Raw genomic sequence first — 26,652 nt, forward strand, 5'->3', positions numbered from 1 at the left:
GGCCGGCTTCTCCACCGGAACGGAGTGAAGGGGGTGGAGTTACCAGTGTGTCAGAGGGAGCAGAACAGGAAGCAGAGAGGGGAAGGAGATCGGGGCAAGACGTCCTGCCGGAAGGGGCGGAGAGTAGTACCGGGAGCAGTGCAGCGGTCTAAGCGTAACAGACGTAGAGCCACGGAGCTCAGATGTAAAGCCAACAATGTTCTTCAATAAAGACTTTTGTATATAAGCTGGATTGGACTTGGGTCTCTCGTGAGCTGGGACCTCGGGTGGCTCTGACATACGTTGTTTTGTTAAGTCCATGGCTGAACAAAATATTCACTCATCCATCTCTACATGATCACATGTATGGCAGAAGACTCCATCATGTGGCGTTTTACCACCACACAGATCTTTAACCCACAACATGAAGGAACAGAAGTTTTTATTTTGCTTTTTTTAAAATTAATTTTTATTAATTTTTCAAACACATAATAAAAAACAGACACATCACAAAACAAAAACATACACAACATTAAACATATATCGACTTCCCCTTACCTCCCTTTCGCTGCATCCTTATTCCAAAATTCTTTAGCAACCCTTTAGTCAGTTTATCTAATTATCTTCCTTTTCATTAAATTTCCTTAAATTTATTAGTTACCGCTGTAATTCTCTACTTCTTACCCCTTGACATCTTAACATTCCTCAATTTTACAACAATTTTTAAGATATATTTTAAATTTCTTCCAATCCTCTTCCACCGTCTCTTTCCCCTGGTCGCGGATTCTGCCGGTCATCTCTGCCAATCCCATAAAGTCTGTCACCTTTGTCTGCCATTCTTCCAGAGTAGGTAGTTCTTGCATCTTCCAATACTTTGCCAAAAGGATTCTTGCTGCTGTAGTTGCATACATAAAGTCCTGTCTTTTTTTGACACCATTTGGCCAACCATGCCCAGGAGAAAAGCCTCAGGTTTCTTAGGAAAAGTCCATTTAAGGACTTTCTTAATTTCATTATAGATCATTTCCCAAAAGGCTTTAATCTTTGGGCAGGTCCACCAAAGGTGGTAAAAAGTACCTTCAGCCTCATTACATTTCCAGCATTTGTTATTGGGCAAATGGTAAATTTTTGCAAGCTTGACTGGGGTCATGTACCACCTGTAAATCATTTTCATTTTCATATATTTTACTTTTTTTGTTTGGTTGGTTAAAAGTCACTTTTGGTCGCCCTGGGCAAGATAAAGCAACGAGCAACTTAATTAATTAAATAATAGATAAACCGATGACGGACTACGCCAAAATCGCGAAAATGACAGGGAAACTCAGAAACCAGGAAGATAGAAATTTTAATATGAAATGGGGGAGGGGGATTACAATTTACTTAAGAGAACACTGTATACAACTAAAAACTTTGGCAGGATTAGAGTAATACTTGTAATGTATTAAAATCTAAGGTAATAATGAATTATTTTAAGAAAAATAGAGAAAATACATGATGCAGTAGAAAATGCCTGATAATGGAAACCATGGAGGACTGGAGGGAACTCTAAGGGTTCAGGGAATCCTAAACGTTGACGATTATGATTAATGTTTGAAATTAAATGCATAATGTGAAACTGAATAAAAAAGAATTTAAAATAAATAAACTATAGATAAACCACTTTGGTGGCCACAGCCAATCAGGCCCAGGAAACATAGACTTGAACAATCTGTGCTCATTTGTTTAGTTATTTCATTAAAATTATATACTGCTCAATTGTAAAAACAAAAACAAAACAAAAGTTGTTTGCAAAATAGATAAAACAATACAAGCATCCCTTTAAAAACTTACAGCCATCATTTAAAACATGTTGTTGTTGTTTAGTCATTTAGTCATGTCCGACTCTTCTTGACCCCATGGACCAGAGCACGCCAGGCACTCCTGTCTTCCACTGCCTCCCGCAGTTTGGCCAAACTCATGTTTGTAGCTTTGAGAACACTGTCCAACCATCTCGTCCTCTGTCGCCCCCTTCTCCTTGTGCCCTCCATCTTTCCCAACATCAGGGTCTTTTCCAGGGAGTCTTCGCTTTTCATGAGGTGGCCAAAGTATTGGAGTCTCAGCTTCAGGATCTGTCCTTCCAGTGAGCACTCAGGGCTGATTTCCTTCAGAATGGAGAGGTTTGATCTTCTTGCAGTCCATGGGACTCTCAAGAGTCTCCTCCAGCACCAGAATTCAAAAGCATCAATTCTTTGGTGATCAGCCTTCTTTATGGATTTAAAACATACGGAAAGCTAAAACCATAACAGAAACTATTCTGCGAACTGCCCTGGGATTTTATGAGGAAGGGTGGTATCTAAATCTAATAAACTAAATAAAAATGTATGATATACGAGAATCAACCTCTATGCAGCTGTCCAATACAGGGATAGAACCAGCAACCTTGGCGATTTCAGGCCTACACTCCAACCCACTAACTTTCCAGGGCGATGACCTTAATGAATTTAAACTTGCAGACGCTTTCTAAACATGGAACTGTAGAGATGGAAGGGACTAACAGAGCTTTTTCCCCCAAGGTGGGGCTAGAACCTACGACTCTGCGATTAACAGTGTCCTCCCTCTACCGATTACAGATAGGTAGCCGTGTTGGTCTGCCATAGTCAAAACAAAAAAAATTTCCTTCCAGTAGCACCTTAAAGACCAACTAAGTCAGTTCTTGGTATGAGCTTTCGTGTGCATGCACACTTCTTCAGATAACTGGTCCTGTTAGCTAGGGAACGTGGGAGTTGTAGGCCAAAACATCGGGAAGGCCGCAGGTTGGGGGTGACTGGTGTAAACTTACCCAACCACATTACTATCAGCAGAATCCTAACACTGTCTACTCAGAAGCAAAACCCTATTAAATTCAATGGGGCTTACTCCTAGGTTTGTAAACTGACAACCACAGCCTAAACTGAGCAAGATTTAGGACTGCAGTTTTAATCAGCAGCTTCTGGCACACCAAAATCCAAGACGTAAAGGAGGGTATTCACAGAAATGTAGAGTTGAAAGGGACCCCGAGGGTCATAACCAGTGCTTAAAAAAAATAAATGTTTAGGGGTACTCTTATTTTCCTACTCATATTGAAATACTGCCCCTCAATAAGGCCAAACGTAGATTCACAAAATGTTTAGGGGTATGCGCCCACCTGGGTTTCCTCCCAGGAAAAAAAGTTCCTATATCTAAAAGAACATTGTCTTCTTTAATATGCTTTGAATACCTCTTGTAAAAACTCAGGTTAAAAAGAATATAAACAACATGCAATATTGGTTAAGTTTATTGAAAAACAGATGCAGTTAACAAGGAAATAAAGGACCCACGCAGAGGAGGTCGGAAGTCATCAGGCGGAAAGAAACTGACTTTATTGTTTCCTTTTCGAGATACATTGTACTTTTTGGTATTGTAATCCTTTGGTGTTTTGGTGTTGCAAGTGCATTGGATGTATTGTTTATAAACCAATAAAGATTAAATTGAAAAATAATAATGATTTAGTCAGGTTCACCTACTCCGCGTTAGAAAGTTTCTCCCTTCACCTTAAGGGAGGGGGAAAAACTTCACCGGTTGAATTTCTGCCTGGTATTCCAGGCAGAAATTCTGCTGGAACAACAGACGCAGGGCCAGCAAGAAAGCGGCAGGACAAGCACACTTTCTGCAGCTTGCAAAACCTCCGCTTCCTCCCTCCGCCGCCGAACGAGACCGCCCCACGGAGGAGCCGCCGCTGCCGCCGCCTCCCCGGGCCCTGCGCGCAGGAGAGCGCCCTGGCGACGCCGCAGCCTTTGCGCTTCCAGTCCGGCTGCTCCAGGTGCCTCTTCCGCCTTCACCTGCCTGCCTACCTGCCTGCCTGGCCAGCTAGCCCTTTGCAGGAGCGCCTCTCCAAGCCCAGGTAACAAATAAGAAGGAAGGAGTGGCGGAGAGAAGGAAAAGAAAAGAGAAAGCGAGCGTAAAGTTCAGCTCCTCGCTTCCTGCGGGATCCGAATTCTTGGGGTAAGTTTGCAAAAAAAGGGGGGGCGGGTGGACTTGGGTTAAAAAGAAAGAAAAAAGGGGAAATGGAAAACAGAAAACCACCGCCAGGTTGTTCTGGTAGCGAGTCGTCCCCCCCCCCCCATGTTTGGGGAGTTTTCTTGGAATCCGACCTACTTCCTTAACCTCTGTCCCGGGAAATGCTGACTTGCTTTTAACCCGTGGGATTGCCGCAGAGGGAAACATTCACCTAACCCCTCCGTTTCTTGTTTACATTCTTACGTTTCCATTGGAGGGTCTGAAAAGTCGCTCACTTTAACGAGACGAATGCCACATTTAATGAGAAGCGGCAGCTTGTTTACGGTGATGTTGCAGATGGTCTCATTTAGGGCACGGCTGAGGGATTCAGTCAACTTGGCGGTGCGGAATTGCAAAATTATTAGTGTTAAATGAGCCATTGGGCAATATAGGAAATTTAGATTTCTACATAAAAATCTGGATTTCCCCCTCAAAATTTGCACACACTAATGAGTCCCCTGTTTACTTTTATTAACTGTGCTTGGAGTATAGCTGCTTGATTTAGAGCGTTTAAGCTCTTTGCATACCTAATATCAGTACCTTTTACAACAAGCCTGTGAGGTAGGAAGGATGCTGTGATTATCCCTAAACTGCAGGGAAAAGCTGAAGGTTAAGAAAGCAGCTTGAGAGTTCATGGCTTAGTTCAAAGGCACTCTAAAGCAAGATTTTACAATGATTTCTAGAGCTGCTACCTTATTGAAATATACTTTTATTGAGCCCCTTCATGTGTAGAATTTTCCACCCTTCTTTCAGAAATCAGGTGAAGCCTTTTCCTTATGTGAAGGTAAAGATAGAGGAACGGGGCAATTAAAATGAGTTGGCGGCTTCTGCTTCTGGTATTTGCACGTTGGGCAGTGAGGTAACAACAAATAGGATTTGCAAGTTGCAGCATGTCTCTCCAACCATCTTGTTGCAATTGTTGTATCTGAAAGCTGAACACAGTTCTGCTCTGACTGGCTAATGGTGGCCTGGGCTTAATTTATTTTGTGGTTCTCCAGGGCTCAGCCATGGCATTTGTTTATGGCACTGCCATAATAATAATAATAATAATAATAATAATAATAATAATAATAATAATAATAATATAAATTTTATTTATATCCCGCCCTCCCCAGCTGAAGCCGGGCTCAGGGCAGCTAACAACAATAAAATAGTACAAAATTCTAAAATCATTCATTATAAAATTAATTCAAATCAAACTGATGGCAACCATTGGGCTAGAGATTCTGTGAAGATTGCCAGAGCAGGGAGTCAGGCTGTGCCCTGACCAAAGGCCTGGTGGAACAGCTCTGTCTTGCAGGCCCTGCAGAAAGATGTCAAGTCCCACAGGGCCCTAGTCTCTTGTGACAGAGCGTTCCACCAGATCGGAGCCACAGCCGAAAAAGCCCTGGCTCTGGTTGAGGCCAGCCTAACTTCTCTGTGGCCTGGGACCTTCAAGATGTTTTTATTTGAAGACCGTAAGTTCTTCTGTGGGACATACCAGGAGAGGCAGTCCTGTAGGTACAAGAATACAGTATGGATATATGAAAGTGTTCTTGAGCATGTGCAGAGAGATATTTTTATTGAGTCCCAGCATTGCTGTTTTTAAATACTATCTTTGGGGAGGCTGTATTCTCAAAAAGCTGTTTACTTGTATGTGAACCTGTTGTACTGAGCAGTACCATTCCTATGGGATATAGGTACAGAGAGCTCAGCCTACAGTTTTGCTGCACACTGTGGCAGCATTTAAGCAATCTCCGCTCTTGAGATGAGTTGCTGCTTGTTCACAGGGAGCTGTCTCTTTAATTCTTGTTTGTTCCTCTTCAGGGATTAGTTTCCCTGGGATTTCTTTCAACATGTTGCCCTGCTCAGAGGCCACAAATATCAGCCCCCTTGACATGTTTTGAAAGTCGGAGGAAATGCTTAACAGTGCAATTGTACACATGGCAGGTCTACTCTGAATAAAGTCCTATTGAGCTGAATGAGGCTTATTCCCAGGTAAGTAGATAAAACTCCCATATCATTGTTGTAGGCACCCTGTTCATTGAGAAATACATCTCAGTATTTAGCTTGCATCAACATGTGGTTGTTGTAAGCTCTTTCTCATGGGACAGATAAGACCTTTATTAATAAACACCTTGAATCAGGATGTGGGTGGTATATTTTGGGTTGCTGACAGGCCTGAGACCAATGGAGCAATCCCTTTGCAGATGTTCCTCTAGAGTTAAGTCCAGTCAAAGGTGACTATGGGGTTGTGATGCTCATCTTGCTTCAGGCCGAGGGAGCCGGCGTTTGTCCACAGACAGCTTTCTGGGTCATGTGGCCAGCATATAAAGATATGCTGCCCATGTTTTAAGGCATTAAGTGGAGGTAATCCGTAAGTTTGTGTCTCTTTTCCTGGCTGCATCATTCCATGCTATAGATGTCCCAGTGGTGTTTGAACCAAGAATTCATCCATTTTCTTCTCCTCACTACTGGAGCCACATGTGTGAAATGGGAACTGCTGATCCAGAGTATAATCATAATCATAATTTGTTATTTGTACTCCCACCCATCTGACTGGGTTACCCCAACCACTCTGGGCAGCTTCTAAGATAGATAAAAAACATAACAAAACATTACACATTAAAAAGCTTCCCTATACAGAGCTGCCTTCAGATGTCTTCTAAAAGTTATATAGTTACTCATCTCTGTTGGCATCTGATGGGAGGACATTCCACAGCGTGGGTGCCACCACTGAGAAGGCCCTCTGCCTGGTTCCCTGTAACTTCATTTCTCACAGTGAGGGAACTGCCAGGAGACCCTCAGTGCTGGATCATGGTGTCCAGGTTGAATGATGGGGTGGAGATGCTCCTTCAGGTATAGAGGGAAGCGGGTGCTACTGTGATCCAAACCACTGAGTCTTTTGGGCTTGCCGATTGGAAGGTTGGCGGCTTGAATCTCCATGATGGAGTGAGTTCCCATTGCTCTGTCCCAGCTCCTGCCAACCTAGTAGTTTGAAAGCACACCAGTGCAAGTAGATAAATAGGTATTACTGTGGTGGGAAGGTAAATAGTGTTTCCGTGTGCTCTGGTTTCCGTCATGGTGTTCCGTTGCACCAGAAGCGGTTTAGTCATGCTGGCCACATGACTGGGAAAGCTGTCTGTGGATGAACGCTGGCTCCCTTGGCCTGATAACAAGATGAGCGCCGCAACCCCATAGTCGCCTTTGACTGGACTTAGCTATCCAGAGGTCCTTTACCATTTTAACTTACCTGCTCCTTCAGGTTTACTTGGCCAAGGCCATTTAGAGCTTTAAAGGTCAGCACCAACACATTGAATTGTGCTCGGAAACGTACAGGGAGCCAATGTAAGACTTTCAGGACCGGTGTTACATGGTCCTGGTGGCTGCATGTTTTACTGAGCAGCCCTAATTTTGAACAACTGTACATAGGATAGTGTTAAACCGGGTAATTTGGAGAGCTGATTGCAATGGCATGGTATGCAACTCTAAAATCTACTAGACTCCTCAGTCAACACATCTCAGACCCAACACACTGGGTCACTCTCTGGACTGATTGCCTAACTCCTTTACTACTTCGTGTACTTGTCACATGGACATGGGAGTTAGTCATTGCCAGCATTTGAATGTCACCTGCATGACTAACACGTTCCCAGATAGTTGCCAACACTGTGACCAAGCGAGGACTGATAGAAGCCCAAGTGTTGCTTCACTCACTGATAGCTGTTGGCCCAAGGACTTGCAATGGGTGGCGGAGGGTGCTTTGTTGGGTGGTCTAAGGGCAGTGGAGCAGCTCTGTTAGGCTAAAGCAGGGTTTCCCAAACTTTGGTCTCCAGCTGTTTTTGAACTACAAATCCCACCATTCCTGACCACTGGCCCTGCTAGATAGGGATGTTAGGCACTGCAGTCCAAAAAGAGCTGGAGACCCAAATGTGGGAAACCGTGGAAGCAAGGGCCTTTCTCGGAGAGTTAAGCAAAGCATTATAAAGCTGCCTCATCAATAATAATAATAATAATAATAATAATAATAATAATAATAATAATTCTTTGTACCCCGCCCATCTGATTGGGTTGCCCTAGCCACTCTGGGCAGCTTCCAGCATATACAAAAACATAATACTGTATGTACTTGCTCTGCTCCAGGGAATGAGCTGAAATGGAAGACTTTCCTATCCTTTCCCTCTTGCTTTTATTTTACAAAAATGGTGGTGGTCAGAGATAATGTGTGGTGGTACTGCTGGCATAGAGAGCACTGTGTTCCTCTTGTTTTTCTCAACATGAGAACTAGATAATGCACTATCACCAAGGAATCAGATTCGCAGGAGTAAAGCAGGAGTTTCTAGCTGACATCATCTGGGAGCATCTTCTGCATTCAAATGTGCTTGCCAATGGATGGCACATTCCGAAGCATAACTGACGCCGTTCCTTTTCTTTCTTAAAAAAAATTCTGATTGCTAACTTCACCTTATTGGCAGTCACCTTTCAACAGTCAGGTTTTAGCACCTCTTGGGAGCAGGCCTCAACCTGTTCATGGGAATAGGTGCAGGAACATAAATTGCAGCTTTGAAAGCTCCCAAACTGTATTGTTGTGTTTGAGGGCCCCTGAGCGCACGTAAATGAAATCTAGCTTTCATCTGTGTTGAAAGACTTCTTCACTTTATAAGACTTTAACGGTAAAGGGACCCCTGACCATTAGGTCCAGTCATGACTGACTCTGGGGTTGCGGCGCTCATCTCGCTTTACTGGCCGAGGGAGCCGGCGTATAGCTTCTGGGTCATGTGGCCAGCATGACAAAGCCACTTCAGGTGAACCAGAGCAGCGCACGGAAACGCCGTTTACCTTCCTGCCAGAGTGGTACCTATTTGTCTACTTGCACTTTGTTTGCCTGCTTGCGTATAATGGGAGTTCCTATATATTGTGGGAACCCCACAACTGAAGAAGCACATTTCCCTATGTTTTCAAGCACCACCGAACTTTTCTTCAAAGCATTGCCTAAGACGAGACAGCGCCATTAGAAACTCTGCAAGCCGTACCGAAAGCTGTATAGCTGGGTTAATTTCAATCAGCAGCCTTCTTTCCATGACTCTCTAAAATCCATTATAAAAAGTAATGAGTAAGATGCCGGTTTGCTGAGCTTGAAAACGTGGGAAGGAGAATTAGTGCAGGCTGAATACTTGCTTTCTTCTTAGGGAGGGGCTGAGATGAAAAGAAGGCGGGTGTCATGGTTACCAATCAAATGACTCTGATTATCAGAGCTGGCAAATACGTTCTGCAAGCAATGTCCTAAACATTGTCAGGGGAATAAAAGGCTCTTCAGTTACATGGGTGGGATGGTGTGAAATTGAGTTTGCCAGTAGGGCTGATAAAGTCATTCCTTTCCGGCACTAGTGCCAGAAACTCTAAATGCCTCTGTGTGTGTGTGTGTGTGTGTGTTAGAGGGGTGGAGCAGCAATCTTGCTGAGTAATATTTTTAATGTTTCTTAGGTGGGTGTATGGCAGTCTCTGGCACCTATGCCTCATCCTCAGTGGAGACGCAGAGCTGGTTCACACATGCACGTACAATATTTGGTGACTCAGAGCTGCTCCCTCCTTACGGGGCATTGTGTGGAAGGTGAATTCAGAGCATGTTCTGCCTGGTGTGTTAGATTCATGGTAGCTCATTTGCACATACATGTCGGTCCTTGATAGCATGTGTGTGTGCTGCCTAAGTCGCTTCACATGACTGTCATCAGAGGCCAGCATGTTAGACTAGGACTATGTATGTTTGCCCAGCTTCACATTCTCACTCTGCCGTGAAGCTCACTGTGTATTCTTGAGCCTCTAGCTGCCTAACCTACCCCTCCCAGAGTTGCTGTGAGGATAATATAGCACACCTTCCAAATGTCCCTATTTTCCAGGAAAAGTCCCAGATTTACAGAAGCCATCCTGGTTTCTGATTTGATCCTGGAATGGAATGTCCTGCTTTTCCTTATGACACCCCTATTTTCAGCAGAGAAATGCTGGAAGGTATGGAGTTATAATGAAACATTAAACATAAAAAAACCCTTTGCTATACAAGGCTGCCTTCAGATTTCTTCTAAACGAGATAAGTAACTATACAACCTTCAGAAGACATCTGAAGACAGCCTTATATACTAGGGAAGGGTTTTTTAAATAAAAATTTTAATGTTTTATTATGTTTTTATATCTGTTGGAAGCCTCCCAGAGTGGCTGGGGCAGTCCAGTCAGATGGGCGGGGTATAAATAATAAAATTCTTCTTGTTGTTGAATAGGACATTCCTATTTTCAGTGCTTTTTTGTGGGGGGACGCCAGGGTACGCATACCCCTAAACATTTTGTGAATCTTTGTACTTTTGTCCATTTACTGTTTTTATTTTTCACGATTTGAACTATAAAATGGTGATTTTCTTGAGTCAAAAACCCTAAACATTTTTAAAAAAATAGAAAAAAGATACTGCTTCTTTTTCATTGGAGAAATGTTAGGAGGGTATGAAATAGGAGAATGAAATAACACCACCTTGAATTCCTTCGTGGAAAGCCAAGATATAAACATAATAAATAGCTGTGGTTTTTGTTATATACATCTCATGTTAAACTAGTGATGCCATTTCAGTCTTGGGACAAGATTCCTTGCAAAGTTCAGAAGCATACTCTTGGATATATTAAAGCTATGTTTCAAGGAAACAGTGTTTTATATTTTGCTTGCTTTTTCTGTATCCTAATAACTGGATATACAGATGCTGTTGAGGAATGAAATGAAAATGCAGTAAATAACTTGAACAATCAGAGCTCTATGCAAACACGACTGGTAGGGAAGCACTGTTGCACAACCTAGTGATGATAAACCAGGATGCTTTGATGTTGTTAGCTACCCATCATCAGCTGATAATTTCAAACCGGTTGATAAACTTTCCTAGGCTACATAACCTCTTCACCCTGGCAGTGTGCAACTTCATCATACACATATGATAATGTCTTGTGCAAGGCCTCTTTGCGTGAATCCTAGTTTAAAAAAAAAAAAAGAATTGAGGAAGGAGAGCTGTGCAGATACAGTTGGGTTCATATAAAACATATACAATCTTATATGTGCAGCCATGCCTTCAGGAGCTATCTATCTATTTATTTATTTTATTTAATTTTTAATTTATATACTGCCGTTGACCTGAGGATCACAGGAGAGTTTGCAGCATAAAATCACAAACGTACACAACATAACAACAAACAAAATAATATCCCCACCTGCAATTTAAAAGCCCATAGATTGTTTAATCAGCCAAAGGTCTGGGAGAAGGGGAATGTTTTCGACCTGGTGCCTAAAGATTTGTAATGAAGGTGCTAGGTAAGCCTCTCTGGGGAGTTAGAGATGTCAGAGAATTCTAGTGGGAAATGGTCAATGTTCACTTATTCATTTAATGTCCGGAACAGAAATCAATTCAATGATTTCAATCGGTAGTCGCTTTTGTTGTTTTCAGTTCTTCAAATTATATGAACTTGATTATGGTTCCCCACCCCCCACCCCATGCATTCCATTTCCGTTACATTGGGAAATGAATGGTGTGGAATAACATGTTCATAATGCAATCAGCTATGTAAAATTCTGCCACAAATAATAAAGGTTATGCCCGAAGGTAGTGGAATGCAAACAGCACTGTGTGCAATGAACACAGGGAGAAATGGAAATCTTTGCTTTCTTGCGTCCTTATCAGGAGCCTACAAATATGGCTGCCAACATTGCCAAGGCAATGAAGAATATAATTCTAGCCATTGGGAGCTGAGGTGCAGCAAGTGGAAGCCACAGAATCTCCCCCTTTGAGCAGCACTTTCTCTCTTAGTGAGCCAGTGTGGTGTAGTGGTTAAGAACGGTAGTCTTGTAATCTGGTGAACCGGGTTCGCATCCCCGCTCCTCCACATGCAGCTGCTGGGTGACCTTGGGCCAGTCACACTTCTTTGAAGTCTCTCAGCCCCACTCACCTCACAGAGTGTTTGTTGTGGGGGAGGAAGGGAAAGGAGAATGTTAGCCGCTTTGAGACTCCTTAAAGGGAGTGAAAGGCGGGATATCAAATCCAAATTCTTCCCCTTCTTCTTCTTCTTCTTCTTCTTCTTCTTCTTCTTCTTCTTCTTCTTCTTCTTCTTCTTCTTCGGCAGCTAAACTAGATAGCTAGGCTGGTCTCTGTGACTGTGATCTTTGGAAGCAGTGCTGCGTGGCTGCTGTTTGAACCCTCAATCAAGAATTTAAAAATCAGGGGTCAGCAAACTTTTTCAGCAGGGGGCCGCTCCACTGTCCCTCAGACCTTGTGGGGGGGGGCAGACTATATTTTGAAAAATAATAATAACTGAACAAATTCCTATGCCCCACAAATAACCTAGAGATGTATTTTACATAAAAGAACACATTCTACTCATGTAAAAACACCAGGCAGGCCCCACAAATACCCCAGAGATGCATTTTAAATAAAAGGACACATTCTACTCATGTAAAAACACACTGATTCCCGGACTGTCTGCAGGCTGGATTTAGAAGGTGATTGGGCTGGATCCGGCCCCTGGGCCTTAGTTTGACTACCCATGTTTTAAAAAATATATATGGGGGGGGGCAGAGGCAAGTATTTCAGGTACTTTCTAAAGACTTTTGATTATATTGCTTCAATTGCTATCTACCCTTCTGCAAACTGCTACAGGTTAGGACCTGCCTCATTTCCATAAAAGAGGGAAGCAATGCACAAAGGGCATTAAAGAAGTTGGTCATTACTGGGGAAGCTGTTTCTTAGGACTGAGTTAGCGAGAAACTTGATGTTTTGTTTTTGCAGTCTGCATTGTACCTGTAATCAAATCATGTGCTTGCACTCATGATTCCCAAGACTAAGATCGTAACTGGATCTTTCCCATGAAATAAATTTTTCTCATGATCAGGGACCTGCAAATGTTGGATTGGCTGTGATTGCTGCCAACGATCCTTTTTTCAAAGAATCACAGAACCATTCCTGCATTTCAGGGGGTTGGACTAGGTGATCCTTGCGCTCCCTTCCAACTCTACAATTCTGCGATTCTATGAGTCCGTGGCTGGTTGCAGACGTAATACAGTGGTACCTCGGGTTAAGTACTTAATTTGTTCTGGAGGTCCGTACTTAACCTGAAACCGTTCTTAACCTGAAGCACCACTTTAGCAAATGGGGCCTCCTGCTGCTGCTGCGCCACTGGAGCACAATTTCTGTTCTCATTCTGAAGCAAAGTTCTTAACCTGAAGCACTATTTCTGGGTTAGCAGAGTCTGTAACCTGAAGCGTACGTAACATAAGCGTATGTAACCTGAGGTACCACTGTATTTAAAGACCAAAAGTACCCCATAGAGGTCACTCACATTCTTTCTCCATCTTCTCTCCCTTGTGCATTTTCTTCCGTTCTTAGTGGTAGCCATGGTGCAGTATTATGACTTCACCAAGGTTTGCGTAGCCTCCAGTATTTCTCTGATGAAAATAGGGATGTCCTAAGGAAAAGCAGGACATTCCAGGATCAAATCAGAAACTGGGAAGGCTTCTGTAAATTGGGGACTGTCCCCGGAAAATAGGGACACTTGGAGGGTCTAAGCAGGGCTGTCTTTAGCAGATGCGGCGCTGGGGTGCAAATATCCGCTCAGTGCCCCCAAATTGCCATGGATAGTGTGGGGGGAGCGAAGCTGCACACTGCCAGCCATGGGGCGGGGGGGGGGTGCGCACCTCTCCCCCATGCCGCTCACTTGGGAAGGAAGTTGCATGCTCTCCAGCCATATGTTTGATGGGGTGCAGCTGGTGCGTGTGCAGGAAAAGGGGAGACTGCCAGCAAGGCCGCGCAGCTCACCCACTCTCGCTGGGGTGCCCCTGAGAGGCTGGTGCCCTTGCGCACCAAACTGAGGAGATTTCACCCCTCCCATATCCAAGAATCTCCTGAGATCTCTGCTGATTCTCCAGAGAGGAGGAGCAGTGTTCTGCTCTCTACTTATTCTACTCCAGAGTCAGTCAGTCAGTCAGTGTGTTGGAGAGAGACTGAGTGTTAGAGATCGTGTGTACAGATAAGGTTGCTGCTAAGAGCAGCTGCAGACACTCAGTGCAGTTTAGCATTCATTTATGCTTAGAACCCATTTAGCTCTGTATATAGGTTGTATGATAGTTGTAGATAGAATAAAGAAGTTATTCTACAGAGCTGCTCTCCAAGTCGTTTATACTCTGCTAGACTCTGCTAGACTCTGCTGTGCGACGACTGTCTTCTTGTTGGAGTGAATCCGGTGCTCACAACTCTAAGCTGTGAGTCCACAGCACTTTGACCTGTTCCTGTCCAGAAGGTGGTCTCTGGAAGTGCTACCCTGCTCGCCTAGCCCAGTCGGGGCTGAAGTGCATGAGTCCAGTTGGTGGTACTGGCTCAAGGGCGATGCTGACACAAACCACTAAGCTGTATGGGAAAGACAGCTCTGGGTCTGAGGTTGAAGTTGGCAGCAGTGTGCTGGGTGGGGAAGTGGCAGGCAGGAGCAGCAGCAGCACCTTCTGTGTGTCAGTGGCTCTACCACTTTGCCAGGATCGGGATGTGTCAGGGTGAAGTGGTAGCGAGTTTGGAGAAGGGCTGGGGTGATCAATGTGGGACGTGGATATCACCAACCTAGTCTTTCTCTGACCTTGGCTTCCAACAAAATATTAAAAATACAATAAAACATCAGACATTAAAAACTTCCCTAAACAGGGCTGCCTTCAGATGGCTTCTAGAAGTCAGATAGTTGCTTATTTCCTTGACATCTGATGGGAGGGCATTCCACAGCGGGCGCCACTACCAAGAAGGCCCTCTGCCTGGTTCCCTGTAACCTCACAGTGAGGGAACTGCCAGAAGGCCCTCAGGACTGGACCTCAGTGTCTGGGCTGAACGATGGGAGTGGAGACTCTCCTTCAGGTATACTGGGCTGAGGCCATTTAGGGCTTTAAAGGTCAACAGCAACACTTTGAATTGTGGTGGGAAATGTATTGGGAGCCAATGTAGGTCTTTCAAGACCGGTGTTATGTGGTCTCGGCGGCCACTCCTAGTCAGCAGTCTAGCTGCCGCAGTCTAGCTGTTGTCTTTCTAAGTAACTGGAAGAGGACCCCCACCCATTTACCACTTGGCATAGAGTCCCTTTTTCTCTGTTCTCTTAATGGCCCATCACTCCAGCTGGCCTGGCTATTACAGCAATGGAATCTGTGAACATACAGCTTACTTCCTCTCTCCCCCCAACCCACAAACTGGTCTGACACCCACAAATTCAGAATAATATTAAGAGGAAGTGGAGTCAAGGGGAACAGGAAAGCCATATACACCTGTTTTGGTTGCATGAGCTTTTGCTTAGTTGCAACCTTCTATGAAATCTCCAAAAGACTCCCTCCCCACACCGCTAAGCATCTTGCCCTCCCTCCTTAATATATATTTGTTTAAGACTCGGCCTGTCGGAAGAAAAAGAGAACTCAGTTTCTTCCAATTTATAAATGCTTGGAGAGGATACCTCCTCACCCCAGGCAACCAGGCGAATGGTTAATTGCAAGCTTGTGTTCGCTCCGTTCTTGTCGTTTTCTATAATTGTGCAAGCTTTAGGGAGCCAACGTTAAGAGGAAAAGTAGCACATATCTGATATCTGTTTTTAAAATCTTCTGGCATAAAATAGGAGCCCAGATGCTTATTTGCTCTGTGATGATACGTACTCCACAACCAAAGCATTCAAAGGGCTTCAAGTTCTTTATAGCAATAAAAAAGTGCTGAACTTGGACTATGAAGTACCTTTCTAATACATATATTCTTTTCCTCCCCACGCTCTGTAGGATTTGAAGGTGTGTGTTGAATTTATATATGCTGTTCCTGCTCGTGGAAGACATTTCATTCTGTCCAGGGGGCTTAAAGAAGCATTTTGTCTCGCTTCTGAATATGTGTGGATAGCACTGTATGGTGTTTTGGAGCTCTGAAAGTGAGGAATGAAGTTGCCAGTATGTCATTCAGGGACGTTGATGTGGATATAAAAGAATTCCTAGTGAGCATCAACCTGGGGCAATACTTTCAGAACTTCCAAGACTTCGGCTATAATGCTTTGCGAGACTGCGTGGGGATAAACAACAGTGTGCTTCAACAAATTGGAATAACTCCTACTGGGCACCGCAGAAGGATTCTCAAGCAGTTGGAGGTCATGTTTGCAAAAATGCTCGAAAAATCTGTGCCTGTTGAAAGCCAGAAAACTGATGATGCCGAAGAGTTGGGAAATAGCTGTTTGCAGCCATTTTGCTGCAGTTCCAGCACACACATCCTAAATCCAAACGGCGGTGAAACAAGCTGGATACCCAGTGAATGGGCAGATAAGGCTTGTGGCAGTAATTGCACGTATGAAGATAATAGCAAACTTTCAGACCATGAGTCATTAGAAGTCAAAGACAACGTGTCTTCAGGTTTGGATTCTCCTAGCTCATCCTGTCAGGACTTGAAATGCTCAACAGATGTTGCCTCTGTTCTGAGGAATGCAGTGAAAAATGTGATGTCCAAAAAGATACCCCTTTCACTCAGCGAAAAAGTACACTCAGAAGCCATCGATTTCCAGCCAGGTAACACACCGGAAGAAACATCATTTCTGTCCTCTGGTTTTTCTTCATCTGAAATGAAGTCTGGCAGAGATGAGCGCTTGAAGTTTTCGGAGCCGGAAAGCTTGTCCGATACTCCACCAGACTCCCCGCTCTTTGAGTTTAAAGGAGAAATGATAGAGAACGATTTGTACCGCACTTGTTCTCAGAGTACAAAGGGAACTCCTAGGCCAACGCGCTCCTTCATGCTCAGGCATCGTCCTGTTCCCAAAATACCTGGCTCTTCCTCAGCGGTGAAGGCTTTGATGAGGTAAACTTTAATAAATTTCTATGTTTTGTAGTGCTTTGGGAGTGCTCAATGTGCTTCATGTACACTGTTTCAGTAATCCTTACAATTCTGAAAGGTTAGTCAGTTTTATTCCCCAGAGTTGCTGGGGAAACCCCGCCAGATGGGTGGGATATTATTATTATTATTATTATTATTATTATTATTATTATTATTATTAACAACAACAATAATCTGTGTATTTCCAGACAGAGAGCCTGAGGCCTATGGTCATCCAGTGTGTCCATGGCTGATTCAATATTTGAACCAGGAATTTCTTGCTTTGCAACTCAGTCTCTTGACTGAGCTCTTGAGTTGAAGAACAGGGATGGTGATAGGGCCAGTGTGGCTTATTGCACAAATGTGGATAAACGTGTGAGAACATAAGTAGGGTTGCCATATCTCAAAAGTAAAATTTCTGACACCCGCAAAGTTGTTGAGCTTTTTTCAGGAAGACCCCAAAACTATTGAGCTCCACCCAAAATAGTGATTTTAAGCTTTTGGAGCTATTTCCGCTGCTGACGCCATTCTTACGTCCGAAAACCAGGACATGTCAGTTTTTCTGACATATGGCAAGCCTAGGTATAAGGGAAGGGAGGCTTCGGTAACTATTAATAGGTGCAGTTAGAGAGCCTGGAGTGTTAGCAGGGGTAGCCTTTCTCATTCCTGCATGAAAACTGTTCTTGCCTCTGCTGCAGTTTGTGCTTTCAGGCTCGAAGGTGCCCTCCAAACTGGGTTGCCTCCTGTATCAGTGATTGCCAGCCCCTGCGTCTTCTCTGAGCTACATTTCCCAGAATGGCTAAACAACCAATTCCTCTTCCCAGGGAATGCTGGGCATAGTGGTTCTATGAGGGGAATAGGTGTCTGCTAACAACTACAGTTTTCAGGATTCTCTGGAGGAAGCCATGACTATTTAAACGACACGATACTGCTTTAAGTGTACAGTCAAACCTTGGCCCCTGAACAGCTTTGTTTTCGAATGTTTGGGCTCCAAAACTCAAAACACCCGGAAGTAAACACTCTGGTTTTTGAATGTTTTTCAGAAGCCGAACATCCATTGTGGCTTCCGCTTGAGGGTTAGGGTTAGGTTTGAGGAAGCTCTTGCAACCAATCGGAAGCCACGCCTCAGTTGGCGGACATAATGATTTATTATTATTATTATTATTATTATTATTATTATTATTATTATTATTTCCCCAAGGAAATACAAACCCTGGCTATATCTTGCTACCATTCCAAAGAGATTGGGGTAACAGTATAATGTTACTTAATCAGTAATAGTATAGTGTCTCCTCTATGACCACTTCTGATCACTCTTCTGATGTAATATCCAAGTTTGCCTCCTTACAATGAAGTATATGATGTCCAAAGTCAGTCTCAGAAGGAGTGGCAGACATTCTGCAGAGACTCGTCAAAAATAGATATCACATAATTTAAAAATGACCAGCTTCCTCCTTTTTTTTTTTTTAAAAAAAAACCTGTCACAAAGCAATACACTTCAACACATAACTCCATGTTACGAGACATGTGGGCTTGGCATTGAAAACTGCAGACATGTCCTGAGTCCCTGCTCACTGTAACTTCTAGAATAATAATAATAATAATAATAATAATAATAATAATAATAATAATAATAATAATAGATTACTTATACCCCACCCATCTCGTTGGGTTTCCCCAGACACTCTGGGCAGCTCCCAAGAGAATATTAAGAACACAACAAAACATCAAACATTAAAAACTTCCCTAAACAGGACTGCCTTCAGATGTCTTCTAAAAGTCAGATAGTTGATTATTTCCTTGACATCAGATGGGAGGTGGTCAGGGAACTGCCATCAGGTCAGAGGCGAGAGGGGGAAGGGCAGTTGTGTTATAGGGAACCTCCGGAGATCTTGCGAAGCAGCTCCTCCTCTGGCAGGGAGGAAAGCCCCAGCTTCAGTGGAGAGGAGCTGGGAGGAACACGGGATGCAAGGGAGAGCCTCAACACTGAGGCTGAGCAGGCCAGAAAGGAGGGAAATACCCCTTTGCCAGTGCCCAGACTGTGCAGTAGGTTTCGGCGCAAGGAAAGGAGGAGAAGGCTGGGGGGTCACGCAACTGTTATGCTGGGGGAGGTACAAGGACCGCCCACTCCCAGATTCTGCTAGCGAGTGAGTCAGAGATGAACTTGCAAGGCTCTTCACTGTAGATAGTTTGCACTAATAATAAAGCCTGGAAAAGACAGGATGGAGTCTTGCCTGTTTTCTCTCAAGCAACCACACCACCACCTGACAGAGGTTGTTCCACAGGGTGGGTGCCACTACCGAGAAGGTCCTCTGTAATCTCACTTATCGCAGGTAGGGAACCGCCAGAAGGCCCTCGGAGCTGGACCTCAGTGTCCGGGCAGAACGATGGGGGTGGAGACGCTCTTTCAAGTATACTGGGCCAAGGCTGTTTAGGACTTGAAAGGTCAGCACCAACGCTTTGAATTGTGCTCAGAAACGTACTGGGATCCAATGCAGGTCTTTCAGGACACGTGTTATGTGGTCTTGGAGGCTGCTCCCAGTCACCAGTCTAGCTGCCGCATTCTGGATTAGTTGTAGTTTCTGGGTCGCCTTCAAAGAGATGATGTGCTCTGACATCATCTCAGATATGTTTCCATGCCCATTCAACAGCTGCCAGTGGCATGAAGTGGGGGAATGGGCAATGCTCATTGCAATAACTTCAGAATTTGGGAGAGGTTGAACTAGACATTTCAAACTGCATTCAAACCATTTTTGTCAGCCGCTCTATTCACCTCTGCCCTCTAATAGGCAGCCCTCAATTTTGTGGTCATGATGCACAAGCCACAGAACTGTGGTCAGCCTTTGTTTTTCAATTAATTGCATTAGATGCCATGCACAGACGCTGAGATCTGTTAAGAGATGCAGACTGCTGAATGTGAAGCTAAGGTCTCTATAGTTAATGCTGCTTGTCTGTTAGCGCTTAGATTCCTCCCCAAGCTCTGAAAAAGTTTAGTGTCCTTCTGTAGTGCACTTATCTAGTGTTCTTTCATGCCTGGATTTTTAAAAGAAATTTTCTATATTATTATTCTCCTTACATATGGCTAAGGGACAGAATCTCTCCCCACCTCCCTGAGACCTTTACCTGTCTTTGAAAATTGCCTCCAGCTTGTTAAGCACAGATTATAGAAGTCTCTGTGTCCTTAGAAATGTAAAGGAACTTCGGGGGATATGGAACAGCGCAGCGGTGCTAGCAGCATGGCTGTGAATTCTACAGAGAGCTCATGTTTTTCACCTCTTATTTAAAGTGTGCTGCAGAGATATTTTTTTAAAAAAATAAATAAATAAAAATGAATGTCTTCATTGAAATTTCAATACCAAATCTGTCAGGCAGAGTAGCCACACTGAGCAAATAACTCTATGTTCCCCACTCCCACTTCTATTCTAGGTCTGGGATTGTATTATTTAATTGGTGTCTTATTACTTAACAAAATATGTTACTTGCAATGCTGCATTCCACCCGACTGTTACTTTGTAGCTTGAATGCCTTGGGAAGGTTACAGCATTCGGGGATTTTTAGGTTAGAGAAAAGGCGAAATGAAACAGGTGTATAAAAATATTTATGGAGAAAGTGGATCGAGAGAGATAAAAAAAGTCTTTCTTCTTGTCTCTTAATTCTAGAAGTTGGGGGACATCCTGGATGTTGAAAGACAGACAAAACAAAGTACTTCTTCATAGCAACTCACACCAGAGTTGCTGTTGTGCTCAGTTTTTGCTTCCCATAGGCCTCTGTGAAAACAGGAAGTTGGACTGGATAGTCTAGCACAGGCATAGGCAAACTCGGCCCTCCAGATGTTTTGGGACTACAACTCCCATCATCCCTGACCACTGGTCCTGTTAGCTAGGGGTGATGGGAGTTATAGTCCCAAAACATCTGGAGGGCCGAGTTTGCCTATGCCTGGTCTAGCAGGTTCGGATGGGATCAATGTCTTAAATACCGTATTGGCCCGAATATAAGGTGCACCCACACCTTTAAAATTCAAGGCTGAATGGGGAGCGGCTGGCACCCTGCTCCCAAAGCCGGTGCCGGCGCCTGGCTCTGAGCACGCTGTGTGCCCACCTCCCAACTGCCTCCGGGCAATATCTCCCCAAGCTGGAGTGTGGGCAGGCTGCGTGCCACTGCCCCAGGCTGCTCTGGGGGGGGGGGGAGTGCACCGCTTTGCCAGTGGCCTCCCCCCATTCCCCCTTCCTTATGGCAGCTCGGGGGAGGCTTGGAAGATGTGGTCGGGACGGGCGCCATTGTCCTCCACCCCCAATGACCCTCGTGGGCAGCTGTTTCAGCAGCGATAATGTAAGGTTGCTAATATAAGCCACACTTTAACTTTTCGCAGTAGGAATTTAGAAAAAAAGTGCTGCTTGTATTTGGGTCAATACGGTGCTTCCGTTCATGTGCTCCCCTCCCCCTTTTGCAGAAGGAACCTTAAGGCCTGTGAATGTGATGAATTTGTATTTGTTGCACACCAGTTTAGCTGTCCCAGACGCAGCTTGCCTTGCCTCCTCATGACTTTGGCCTTGATGAGGGAGCCTGTCGTAGGGGCGCTTGGTTGCACCCCATTGCACCCTTCTAAAATCTGCAACCGGGTCCCGGGTCCCCACGCTATGCCACTGGGTGGATTATAGGAATTTGAGACTGGGAACATTGCCCAGTGCTAGACAACCTTCCATTGGTGCTTTTGTAAAGAGATCCTCTCTTATTTCTGCATTACATCACTTCTTGATTTTAAATCTTTCAGAAACTCTAATGCAGTGTTTTGAAAAGAGCAAATTAATAGCACCACCTTTCAGAATTTCAAGACTGTCATGTTGTATTCGGTTGTGTTACAAGACACAAGTGGTTTGACATGATGTGAGTGTTGCCTTTGTTTCCTAACAAGATTCAGAGAGACTTTGTTTTGCAATTTTAATAAAAGTAATGAGTCACAGCTTCCTTGTCTGAGAAACCTAATTGAGATAATATCAAAGTGACATGCTGCCTACATGATGACACTTATTTTGCAATTTTTGAAGACTTTTAAAAAAGCCTTTCAGTTTATGGGAACAGAGAAGGCCCACAGTTGATTCACTTGCGCAACAGCTGTGAACATGGGCAAATTTATACTCTAAACTCCATAGTTAGCCTTCCCCAACATCCACAAGGTTTGTATAGCAATTGCCATCCACTCCAGACAGCATGATGAGGCTGATGGGAATTGCAGTTTGAAACTAGGGGTATACATATTTTTGAGTCCATTATGTCTTCCCTTTCCACAAGGGGATAAGATACCTTGGCACCTTTGGGAAGAAAGAGCAAGCTAAAAGTTAATCAATTAATGCCCATTCTGTGTGGACTTTTATCAGTCTAATTCTGGAGAATCATACTATTTTGGGGGTTATAAACAAGTTCAGAAGTTTTACGTGAAGACTTTTCTGGGAAGCCAACTTTTTTATTTTATCACAGATTTTATTCTGCCTTTCTTTCAAGGATGCAAGGGCAATTTGCACAGGGTTTCATCCACTCATCCCATAACATATCTTGAAGCATATGTTTTGGATTCTAAACTGCTTTTTGATTTTTTGGAAAAATCTTTTTCTTTGAGAAGATTTATATCCTTGTCTATCTTTCTGTATTCTTGGCATGGATCTCTATTTTCAATATGTATTGCTGAGGAATAATGCTGCTTCCATTATTCAGAATGTACTTCCGCCTGAAAATTAACATAGCATGTTTGGGACACACACACACACACACACACACATGCAAAAAAACAGACATGCCATTTTTGAAATGAATTTTCGAAATGGTTGGCTTGCAACTTTGCATAAATACATTGTTCTGCATCCGAAATGCTGATCAGTTTGCTGTTGCATTTGATGTTGAGATGATGTTTATCATGCTTCCTGTCAAAGCGACTGGCTGATTTCTGTGCACAGTCATGAGCCGTTGTATAAGACTGTTTTGTTATACATTGTTATTCATTCTCTGCCATAGACTTAACAATGTAGCAAAACACTTGCTTTTTAGTGGCAAGTGTTTGGAGACCTTGGACTCGGAGACACTGGCAAAGAAAAAACGCTTTATGTGTGTTGTATGTGCATTGTAACCCTGTGACACCAGATGGCGCTGTGGAGTCCCGTTTTTGCCAACCCGATTTCTCATACAAAGTTTACAATGCGTTTAACACTTCTTTGACATGTCTAGATCCAGCCCTTATCCCTTGTTCAGCACATGTATCAGTAGCTGTTAATATTCTATTGTCACTTTGCATATCATGCTAAATCATAGCATGACATTCTGGAGGAATAAGGTACCATGAACATCCCTCCTTCTCTACTTCCTGTTTAGGGAAGTTTTTAATGTTTGATGTTTTATTGTGTTTTTAATATTCTGTTGGAAGCTGCCCAGAGTGGCAGGGGAAACCCAGACAGATGGGCAGGGTATAAATAATAAATTGTTATTATTATTATTACTTCTCCCATATAGCCAGAAGGAGTTCAGAAGCTTTTCCTTTTGGCTAGCTATGGTTTATCCTGTTGCCCTGAGTGACGTGTTTTAACCAGTACTAACAGTGGTCAATTTCAAACAAACCAACTTCAAACAATGGGTTAGAAAGCGCTTTTTTAAAAAAAACCATCTGTAGTTGGTATTGATCACAGCTCTGGCTGGAGACCGTATGGTAAGCTGTGCTTAATTAAATGCAGAACTGCCAATAATAATAATAATAATAATTTATTTATACCCCGCCTATCTGGCTGGGTCCCCCCAGCCACTCTGGGCGGCTTCCAACAAAACACTAAAATATAATAACCTATTAAACATTAAAAGCTTCCCTAAACAGGGCTGCCTTTAGATGTCTTCTAAAAGTTTGGTAGTTATTTTTCTCTTTGACATCTGGTGGGAGGGTGTTCCACAGGGCGGGTGTCACTACCGAGAAGGCCCTCTGCCTGGTTCCCTGTAACTTGGCTTCTCACAGCAAGGGAACCGCCAGAAGGCCCTCAGGACTGGACCTCAGTGTCCGGGTAGAATGATGGGGGTGGAGACGCTCCTTCAGGTATACTGGGCCGAGGCCGTTTAGGGCTTTAAAGGTCAGCACCAACACTTTGAATTGTGCTCAGAAATGTATTTCTCTTCCCAGCTGTATGGGTAAGGAGAGGAAATAGCAGCATACAAACCCAGCTTCCATTGAAGCTTGTGAACTTCCTATTAAACTTTGATTTAGTGTGAAGTGCAAATGTGTCCTTTTGAAACAAAAGTATCATGGATATTCATTGAATTCTAGTTATTTGCTTCAATAGTTCGGAGCTGCCTTTAGATTAGGTGCTGTAATAGAAAAGTGGGGGCTCATCTACACTTCCACCTACCCTAACACTAGAAAAACCTGATATTTACTGCTAAATAGGAGAGAACCTCAGTTGGGTTTTCTCAGGATTTGCTCCAATTGAGCGCTATCTGAAGAAGTGTCCATGCACACAAAAGCTTATATCCAGAACAAACTTTGTTGGTCTCTAAGGTAAAGGTACCCCTGACCATTAGGTCCAGTTGTGGCCGACTCTGGGGTTGCAGTGCTCATCTCACTTTATTGGCCGAGGGAGCCATTGTACAGCCTCCGGGTCATGTGGCCAGCATGACTAAGCCGCTTCTGGCGAACCAGAGCAGTGCACGGAAACGCCGTTTACCTTCCCTCCGGAGCGGTACCTATTTATCTACTTGCGCGTGTGCTTTCGAACTGCTAGGTTTGCAGGAGCAGGGACCGAGCAACGGGAGCTCACCCCGTCGCGGAGATTTGAACTGCCAACCTTCTGATTGGCAAGCCCTAGGCTCTGTGGTTTGACCCACAGTGCCACCCATGTCCTGGTCTCTAAGGTGCTACTAGACAATTTAATTTTTTAAAATTTCTTTCGACTGCATCAGACCAACACGGCTACCTACCTGAATCTAGCAAAAAGCAGTGGGAGAAAGGTAAAGATGCTAAGACCTTTGCCTAGGGCAAGCAGAATAATAGAATAATAGAATTGAAGAGTTAGAAGGGACCACAAGGGTCATCTATTCCAACGCCCTGCAATGCAGGAATCTTTTGCCCAACATGGTCTCAGACTCACAACCCTGAGATTAAGGGTCTCATGCTCTATTGATGGACCTATGAAATGTGGACAAACCCTATGGCAAAATATTAACTGTGCTGAAAAATGGAAAACAGCACATAACGTTACTGCTAGCATTTTGTGAATAAACCTGACTGGTTTTTTTAATCTGGTGATTTAAAGCCTGTATTTCCATCAGAGTAATTAGAAGCATGTTCTGCCTTATATTTATCTCTTCACGTTGGTGTTTTTTCAGCTCCCTTCAGGAAAGAAGAAACGTGAATGGTTTAAGTATCCTTTGTTCCGAGACTCATATTTCACAAAGAAGTAAGTTGAACTTTGCAGCTATGAGCAAATTATTCTGAGTTATTGGAAAATGTAAGAAGAAAGCAAGGTGATAATAAATTGGTTTTAGTTTGTTTGTTCCCCCCATTATTGTAATTTTATTGGTGTTAGCCGCCCTGAGCCTGGCTCTGGCCAGGGAGGACAGGGTATAAATAAAAAAATATTATTTATTATTATTATTTGGGAAATATAGCATGATAACACCAAGAAGGCCATCTTAATAAATAAAATATCTTTATAGATGATAAGTTGGCACATCTTACATTTCTTGAATTACTTCTTTCTTTCAAACAAAGAAAATATTCTATCTTTACTTAATATCTCTTTCCCCCCAGATAGCATAGATTTGCTTCGATTGTAATGAAGGAAAAGTGCTTGAGCATAGCTCAAATGTCTTGGTATCTCCCCCAGGGAGAAATGTGCTCACTGTTACTGTTCTCCTGTGCAGGGTTTGTTTCAGGTGTGAAACCCAAGAACCACAGAAACAGGATGTGTGAGTCACATGTGCATTCTTTGATGCTGCCTTCTCATCGCACTTCACAAAGCCACTTGCGATGTATTTTTCGTACCCTATGCACTTATCAGTAACCTTTGATCTCTTCCTTCTTTGATATATGCTAGGGGAGTGTATGTATTGTCTAAGTATGTGTGACGGTAGCAGAATCTGTTTTCAGAAAAATGTGTGCCACCAGACAGAAATATGCAGGCAGTTGGGGATAATTCATACAAAGAGGTGGTGGTGCCAAACTGTTCTGTTCCTAAGTTTCTCTTCTCAAAGCTGCTTCTTCATCCTACTTTTCTCCAGTCAGGCCTTGCTTCTGGAACTAATTTCAGGAGAAAAACTTTGCTTCAAACTTCTTCTGAGCAGCTGACATTTTAAACATGCAGGTCATAATGTTGTCACCACAAATTAGATGCTTAAGTAAAGTGTAATACAGGAAGGGCAGAGCGTAGGAGCAAACTTGGGGCTCGTTCTGTTCGTTCCATGATTTCTTCTGTTTGTCCCCTGATTTCTAGTCACAGATCCAAGAGGTCTTTAAAAAAAAAAATAATTATCCCACAACTTTCTCTGGGAAAACCTGTTGTTTACCTGCAGAAAATCCTATGAATGCTTGTAAACAGTGGCTTTTCCACAGGACAAAAAAAGAGAGAGGAATAATTTGTGTAGTCAAATGAAATCACAAGCAGGGTTTGAATTATAAACAGCAGATTGAGAATGACAATAAATGTAACAGAGGAAATAGGTATTAGATATAGTTTGACATATAAAAGCAGCAGAATATGGGTGGAAAAAGCACCACAGAGGTATGGGTGGGATATCACCTTGT

The 26,652-nt window shown here is 43.5% G+C and overlaps 1 protein-coding gene across 3 annotated transcripts in view; it reads left to right on the plus strand.

Moving 5' to 3' along the window:
* The first annotated feature begins 3,743 nt into the window (after positions 1–3,743).
* The window catches only part of ARAP2 (ArfGAP with RhoGAP domain, ankyrin repeat and PH domain 2), a 129,013-nt gene continuing 106,104 nt past the window's right edge, over positions 3,744–26,652 (plus strand). Inside the window, exons 1-4 of one of the 3 annotated variants that reach the window (XM_081924325.1) lie at positions 3,745–3,975; positions 5,836–6,006; positions 15,815–16,868; positions 25,236–25,306. In XM_081924325.1, the coding sequence (XP_081780451.1) occupies positions 15,979–16,868; positions 25,236–25,306 (961 nt within the window). In that variant the 5' untranslated portion in view covers positions 3,745–3,975; positions 5,836–6,006; positions 15,815–15,978. Of the gene's footprint in view, positions 3,976–5,835; positions 6,007–15,814; positions 16,869–25,235; positions 25,307–26,652 lie in introns of all 3 variants that reach the window. The other 2 variants (XM_081924326.1, XM_081924324.1) reach the window with 2 other exon arrangements.

Source organism: Podarcis melisellensis (assembly GCF_964234715.1).
Source record: "Podarcis melisellensis genome assembly, chromosome: 9".
Classification (NCBI taxonomy): domain Eukaryota; kingdom Metazoa; phylum Chordata; class Lepidosauria; order Squamata; family Lacertidae; genus Podarcis; species Podarcis melisellensis.